This window comes from Phalaenopsis equestris, unplaced genomic scaffold (assembly GCF_001263595.1).
Source record: "Phalaenopsis equestris unplaced genomic scaffold, ASM126359v1 Scaffold000103, whole genome shotgun sequence".
Classification (NCBI taxonomy): Eukaryota; Viridiplantae; Streptophyta; class Magnoliopsida; order Asparagales; family Orchidaceae; genus Phalaenopsis; species Phalaenopsis equestris.
Window position 1 is genome coordinate 23,935 of NW_018164545.1, and position 8,458 is coordinate 32,392.

Here is an 8,458-nt window from a genome sequence, read left to right on the forward strand (position 1 = left end):
TGTGTGTGTGTGTGTGTGTGTGTGTGTGTGTGTGTGTGTGTTGTGTGTGTCTTTGTGTATCTATATAAATATATATACATATATATAGGGGCAGTCTTCTTGCAGGGAGCGATGTTCAACATAGAGGAGCATTAATAAGTTAAATCATCACATTTTCTGCTAGTGCTTGCTTAGCTCTCGTCCCACCGTCATGGTTCACTACGTTGAATGTAGATAGATCTTTACTCTAACCTGATTTTCATTCAGATTGAGTCTTTCTTTGGCTATTTAGAGTTTTCTAGGCTCACATCTGTATTAGAAATAAGGTACGGGTGTAGTTTTTGAGATGTCGGACGAGCATAACCATGTGATGAGAACTAAGAGGTGTAGGCTAGTGTTCCATGCCTTAATTCTAATTCACTTTGATGCATAGAAATAGGACCAGGTCTGTATATGCGGTACCTAGCGGCCTTTTTCTATTTTTTTTTAATATATTTTTGACCTAACATCACCAAACTTCAATATTCTTATATGCGTATCTGTTCATCTTGCTCTACTTGTGGGTTATCTGAGAATCATGTGAGTATAATTTAGGCTCTCTGAGGACCTAACACTATTAATCTTTTCAAAAATCTTAATAAAATATCAAGACTAATCATAATTTTGGATTAAAACATTACAAAATTTTTAAAACCTACTTGTAATTTCCTACATGGCTTTCAGGTCTAATTTAAAAATTTTTTTCAAAGCATGGATATCACCCAAGCCATACTAATATGGCGTCCACATTAGGACTTATGTAGATGATACACCTAAAATATATAGAGTTTTTATACATATTTTTATATCTATTTTTGAGATATTGTGCTTTAATAAAATATATTTGTGTGTTTTTCTTTTAGGTACAATCAAATTGATGAAAAATGCTAAAATGAGTGACAAATGGTCAAATTTGGAGCAAAAATGAAGAAATGTGAAAAAATGAACTAAGGCACCTAAGTGCCCAGAATTGACGCATAAGCGCCAGAGGTTTCACACCTAAGCATCAGATTCTTGCGCTTACATGCCAAAAGTAGTTATGAGATGAATTATTTAATTTGAATAGATTTTTGAAGAGATGTTTGAAGCAACCCTTGGTAAAAATGTGGGAAATAGCCCATTAACATGAAAATTCATTCAATTGGCTTTTGAGGAGGCAACTTCTAGAAGATTCATTGAATAGAGATACCTTTTTGAAGAGACACCAAAACACCTCTTGGATTTTTATTAAAGAAGACTTGGATCATCAAAGCCAACCGCTAGAGGCCAGCCACCCGTTAAATTTACAGCCATCATCCTTTTAAGTCACTGCTGTCGCCGCCCATCCCCGTCGCCGCCAGTCACTTTTCTTTTTATTTTGAGTGTTAGTTTGTATTTTGAGTGAAGGAAGAGAATTCAAAGGAACTTCAAGACATTTGATGGAGAGGATTTGAGATAAGTGTTTATCTTTGTGACTACACTTGGTTTTAATTCAGATTTCTTGTTTGTGTGCATAATTTCTATATTCAAACTCATGTGTGGTTGTGTTTTCTCCATGGATTCTGAGTAATTTTCTTTATTTTTTCCTTAAAATGATAAGTGTTGAAAGGAAGTTGTTTGAAGTATTAGACTTCAATGTTGGAAGAAGTTGTGATGATTTGAAACCTTGTACTTCATTTACTTCTTGATTTTACCAATTAAGATGTTAATATCTGTTGTGAGAACATGTAAGATCCGAGTTGGTATTGTCTCAGTCAATAAATGGTTAGAATCCCATATTGATATCATGGATGAGGATGTAGTTTATAGGGTTAAATGCTAATAAATAGGGAAATAAACTTTTCAAGGGTGTAAAATTAGAGGACTTTAGAGCGACACACTAAAGCCCCCAATTTGATTTATAGTTTTAGGTTTTGATACGAGATGTTAGCCTCCAGGGGGAGGGAGAAGAGGGAACTCTAGAGTGAGAGCTAGTATCTTCTCTTCCTAGACGGTCTTCAAGACCATTCAAACTATAAATTAGCCAATGTTAGTAAGGGTAAAGAATATTATTGCTCCTATTTGACACAACACATTTAGAATACTTCCACAACAGAATATCTCTACTTATTACTGATTCATGATAAGAAGGAAGATATTTTATTTATAATGCCTTCATCTTGCAAGTATTTAGTTAAGTTAATTAGTTGCTTACTTTATTTTCATAAACTAAAAAAATTACAAAAATGATCGAATTTACATTTCTATTTTAGCATCTTAAGTTTAAGTAAGAATATTTTACTAAGCAGATTTTTGTCATCTAAATTTTCTAAATTCCTAAAAAAACATATAGTCATTATCCCTGTGGGTTTGATATTCAGGGCTTAATAAAAAAGTCATATATTACTTGATAATAATATGTATACTTACGTAGTATCCCATATTTAAAATTAAATTTGTATTCTTATTTGTTTCATAGTGGAAAACTTACCTAGTTTTTGCTTTGGATCAAGTTTTTGACTTTATTGCAAATTAGGAATAATTATTAAGCAAGTTAAAGTATATAATCACATATATCACATTTTACATCTATATAAAAAGTCGGGATCAGCAGATAACATCATACTTGCATGTCCCGAGAAGAAGCCCCCTTGCTTCTTCAACCTGACCGACTTAGTTTAGATTTCTATATAGATGGTTTTCTGGTACATTTAAGGTATTAGAGGCTTACCTGACCCAACCAAGGAATAAGTCCTTTGTGGGAGCGTCTCAGCTTTGTAGTCGCACTTCTCTTTTTTTTGCACTCCAGTGGTCTTCTAGCCACTTTAACAAGTATAAGTCCCACTTCTACTTTCTACCTATATAAGGTCATGGGATTTAAAGTTTCTTTCTCTTGACCTTAGGACTGCCAAAATTTTGTTGGGCGATACAATTCTTAGATTGCTGACAAGAGGTCTCTGGTCTGGTTGGGTCGACTACCTTCACGACCAGGTAGACTTAGGGTCTAAATAGCTTAGGATGACAGATCCATGATATCCTGATTCAGCTATCTCTATGCGATTATGATTACTTTACTTTCCTTTGCTTACTCACTTTGAGCCCTGTCGTTCCCTTGACACTTCATTGATGTCGCCTCATACACCCTGGCGGCGGACAAGCCACTTCCCATTTGGGATATGATGATTTGCTCTCTTTTCTTATGGCACGATTAAACCTGAAAGCATAGTGTGGACCTTATGAAGTGACCTGGTTATTTCATAAGCCTCAACTGTCGATGAGCTGTCATCTATATGGGATCGTGAGGGACTCACTCTTTGCCCATATGAATTGGCGTGAACTTTGAAAGCATTGAGATGCTCCTGTAAGATAACAATCCTTTGCTACACCCCTTTACTAGTCGTCGCTTAAATGTAAGTAGGATTCCTTTAATCAAGACTATTCTTGAACATTTTCCAAGATGTAATTAACCAAAATGGGATACATTTCTTTGGGAGTGCTCTTGGACCTAGAACAAATATACACATTTGGTTCTTTAGTTATCAGTAGCTTATGTAGATATTTTTTCATGGATATTCAGTTCAAGGTGTCTCAATCTGATCTTGTTTGGAGGTATACTCTTAACTTTTTGCACGAGGTTTACCTCACATAAGCTCTACAGGTTCTTCCTTCTAATTTGTCTGCCTACTCTCTGTCTTATTTACCTCCTTTATGATCCCTCCTCTTCTCTATATCATTCCAACAATTCAAGTAAGTGGGTTCTTTGGAAAGGAAAATTTAAGATGATGATTAGACATGATGGTAACTCCAAAATTAAAAGGAAAAAAAAAACCCTAGAACTATCCCTTCAGTAATCATAGATTAATACTTTTCTCAGTTTAAAACTACACTGATCTTCTCACATCTCTGAAGAATTAAGACCAAGTGCTAGAGACAACTCTCAAATGAAACTCCAAAAAATAAGAAATCTTCCATGAAAACCTCAATACCTTGCTGAGTTAAATCAAATAAGATTGACATCTAGCTTTACAAGATCAATGGGCATTCTTCAAACGGAAAAAAAAAAAAGAATTGAACTAGAATTAAGGTTGACAAGAGTTGAATTTGATTGAATTTTGCTCATCCTATGTTTGAAACATCAAGTTAAATTAGACTCAAGGTCAATTTCATTAAAGTTGAACAAACTCAACATAAAATGACTTAATTTCAAGCCATCTCAAAATTGAGTTCAAGTTTCAAAATTGAGTTCAAGTTGAATCAAAAAAAAAATATATAAAATTAAAGTGAGTGATTAAATCTAAGGTACAAAATTCCAATCAAATGATCAAATAATTACTTTTCAATAATATCATATTAAATGATATAATATATGACAAATTTGAGTTAATGAATCAAAAAAATTTTGAAATAAATTTTGAGCCAAAAGGTTGTAAACTTAGTTAATTTTTTTCTTACCAAGGTGTATTTTTGGTCTACAATTTTTATTATTTTTTAAATAATAGGATAAAAATAATATTTATAGCTAAGTTTACTATAACATGATAGTCATTCATTATCTTAAAAAAATATAATACTAGCAACTTTTAAAATATTAATCTTATCCATCAACTCATAAATACACCTTCCACTTAAGCAAACACTAAGAGGCTAAATGGATTCACTTTTTTTTTTCTTTTGTTTTATTTATATTTTTATTTGAAACAAAATATATTTGATATGTTTGATTAAGATATGAATATTTTTTAAAATACTAAAAATATCTAAATATTATTTTAAGTGTTTTAAAAAATATATTAGTTTGATTTAAGAAATAAAAAAATTTCAAAAAAAACATGCTAAATAAATATCTTTTTTTTTTTTAAAAAAACTAATCACAAACAAGCTATAAAAAAATAGTCTTTTTTAACATCACAAAATTAAATTACAATGCAAATAGTAAGTCAACAGCCGAAATTCCGGTTTTCATCAGATTAGCTCTGCAACTCCGCCGGACTTCGAAGATAGATAAGACCTCTAATTTTGCTTTCCGGTAGGTCGGAGTAGGGTTGGGAATTTGACGGCGAGAACTCGACGATGCCGCAGCGCCACTCGAAGAACAACAATGATCTCGCCTTCTTCACATACGACGAGAAACGGAAACTAGGTTACGGAACGCAGAAGGAGCGATTGGGGAAGGACTCCATCAAGCCCTTCGACGCCTGCTGTCTCTGCCTGAAGCCCTTCATCGACCCGCTATGTTGCCACAAAGGCCACGTTTTCTGCAAAGAGTGCATCCTCGAGTATCTCCTTGCCCAAAAGAAAGACATCAAGAGGTACCTTCCTCTCGTTCTTCAATTTGTTGAACCCGATTTTGTCCGATCGTTAATTATTGAAATTTTTCGTTAGTTGGTGATGAAACTGGCTGAAATTATCAATTTCGATTTTCGGTTCTTGGGCGATCTGCTGTAAATTGCAGGTCTTGTGAGGTATTTATGGTTATTATGCATATGTTCAAAAATTGATCGGGAACTGAGGAAAGTCAGTTGGGAACTGGATATGATGGAAAAGAAACGATACATATTTCAATTTTCTTATAGAAAATTTCAAGAGAAAAAGAAACTTGAGCTGTACATTACCTGATTTATTCTTGAAGTAGAACACATTGAACTTTTTTCCTTATTTCACTAAAATAGAAGATCCAATGCTCAAATGTAGGGCGTATATTATGATTTAATGGCACTACATCCCTCTATTGTAGTGTTTTTTATGGTTAGTAGCGTTATGATTTTATAATCACAATGATTGTAGCCTAAGCATTTTAATGCCAATTTAGTTGAAGTTAACACCCATATTGTACAACTGCTTACATAGGTTAATTGTATCTGCCAAATAAGATTTTATTATCGAATTTTTCTTTTCTTTTGCTTTTGCTTTTGCGTGCACCTCCTTAATGTTAACTTTTACTGTTCAAAATTTAAGCTCCCTCTTTTGCTTAGAAGATGTTTTATTGGATTTTGTTGCATATAGAAAACTAGCTGCCCATGCTGCTCAGCAGAAGCAAGAAAAAGATGAGGAATTGGAAAGGTTGTCATTACAGAAGGCTCGTGAAATTGATGCATTTGATCAGCAAAATCATGGAGCCGTTCCCCAATACAATGACAAGAGCCACTCCCATGATAAGAACTGCTTCCATGGTGCCAACAGCGTGAAGGTAACATCCTACGAAGAAGAAGCTCTTCGCACGATGAAGGCCTTCTGGCTGCCTTCTGCAACTCCTGGAGCTCCGGTCAAAGTCGATGCTCCATCTGCTGACACAATATGCCCAGAGGGCAAAGAGAAACTCAAGTTGAAAACTCTTTTCTCCATCTGCTTCACTGAAGACAATAACAGTGAGAATAAGAAGTCTAAGTCTGTGGATAGCAGTTACATCTGCCCCAGTTGCAAGGTTACACTTACAAATGCACTCTCTCTTGTGGCTATTAACACTTGTGGTCATGTATTCTGCAAGAAGTGTGCTGATAGGTTCATCTCCAAGAATAAGTTTTGCCTTGTGTGCGACAAGGAATACAGGGAGAAGAACTTGGTGTTGTTGGAGAAAGGTGGAACTGGTTTTTCAGCACATGGGGATCATTTGGAGGCCACTGATTTCAAGCATTTGGGAAGTGGTTCAGGCTTGGGTCTTGTGAGACCGGCAATGAAGACATGATCTCACTCTGGCTCCCTCCCTCAGGACACAAGGTTTCAGAGTTCTATACCTACTCAGTTTTTGTTTTTGGTTGATATGTTGGATGTTTTTTGAATGTTCTCAACTTTAAAATTAAACGACAACTTTTATGGGCTGGTGTGAAATTTATTTGAATTTAACTTTATATGTGTTCAATTTTGGAATGGCTAATAACTTTTATAAAAAATATTTAAATCTCAACAGAGAGCAAACTTATTATGGTTATAATTTTTCTCTTAAAAAATATGGTAGATATTTTACTATTTGATAATAATGATTATCAGGAAAAAGTTCAGACATGAATTTTATACCGTAAGTTGGATGCCAAACTTATTGATATAATTAAACGAAATATTGCTTTGATTATAAAATCATAGAATTCAGCAGCATCATAATTTATTTTTAATTTCTAACTCATCTCATATATTGTTAAAGTCAATCAATCATTTTAAGAAACCCACAAATCATGGTACACAAATTTACTTATTTCATTTGTAAATATTAAAATTTTAATAAAATAAAGTATATATTTTACTGCGTTTGATAATTCAAATGCAAATAAATAAATTCATAAACAACCAAAAGTTTGATGGAACTTACATTCATATCCATCTTTATCACTTAAATAAAATTTTGCAATTATAATTCAAACATAAGAAAATAGATTTGAAAGTTCCCATTCTCTTTATTATAATAAACAAGAAGTTTCTATGTGATATTAAATTTTGAGATCAATTAATAAGAAAAAAATAATAAAGATCTGATCAAACTCACATTGATTAATGATTCAAACAATAAAGAACCAGGTAGTATTAATCTATAATGCATTAATGAGAAAATAAAGATAGATAATGGGGTATATTGTCCTCTTTAGTAGCACTAGTAACTCTTCTTGGTGAACAGATAAATACGAAAAATGGGGGTAAATTTTCAAAATTTCATTTTTAATTGCAAAATTTCTAGTAGATTTCAATGTTCGCAACTATATGGACTTTCGAGACTCAATTGAAAAGAGATGAGCTAGTAAGTAATTTTCTAGTATTGAATTATTTTAATGGGCTTAGGGTCAGTTTGGGAGAAATTTTTGCCTATTTTATTTGTCAGGCCGCCATTGCTTACTTGTTACTTTCTAGAAAATTTTTGTTGGGAAACTGCTTTTTTTAGCCGATCTGTTAAAGTACGGTAGCTATAAGAAAACTGTGTTACTTTCTAGAAAATTTTGTGTTGGGAAACTGCTTTTTTTAAACGATCTGTTAAAGTACGGTAGCTATAAGAAAACTGTTGTTTGAGTTTTTTGGGAAAAAAAATAATATTTATAAGTTCCACTGAAGCTTTCGGAAAGGTTTTCTCCACCACAGCTTTACAACCACATTTTTAAAAGTTGCAGCCACCCAAAATAAGTCTTTAAAGACAGTAATTTATCAAAAAAAAACTTTAAAGACAGTAATTTATCAAAAAAAAAGAAAAAGAAAACAATGTTTATGTATTTCTAATGGCAAAAAAACAAATAAAAGCAATGTTTATGTATTTCTAATGGCAAAAAAACAAATACAACTACAATGAAACTTGTTTCTTCATTTGTTTTCTTTAGGTGTTGAATATAAAGCTATATGCCCATCAATTACAACGTGTACTCTCAAAAGATTCATACTAGATTTTTGTTGAGGGATAAAGATCTTTATTTTAATTGAACATCTATGCCTAAAAATATGTGTTTGCCCAGCCTTCAACTAGTTTTTTCCGAGTGATTTATTTTCTTCAATTTAATCTCTTGTAATAATT

The 8,458-nt window shown here is 32.9% G+C and overlaps 1 protein-coding gene across 1 annotated transcript; it reads left to right on the top strand.

Moving 5' to 3' along the window:
- Nucleotides 1-4,907: 4,907 nt before the first annotated feature.
- On the top strand, nucleotides 4,908-6,786 carry LOC110020578 (nitric oxide synthase-interacting protein). The gene is made up of 2 exons (XM_020718722.1): nucleotides 4,908-5,285; nucleotides 5,980-6,786. The coding sequence occupies exons 1-2, from the start codon at nucleotides 5,047-5,049 to the stop codon at nucleotides 6,656-6,658; spliced, it is 918 nt and encodes a 305-aa protein (XP_020574381.1). The 5' UTR covers nucleotides 4,908-5,046; the 3' UTR covers nucleotides 6,659-6,786.
- The last annotated feature ends 1,672 nt before the right edge of the window (nucleotides 6,787-8,458 follow it).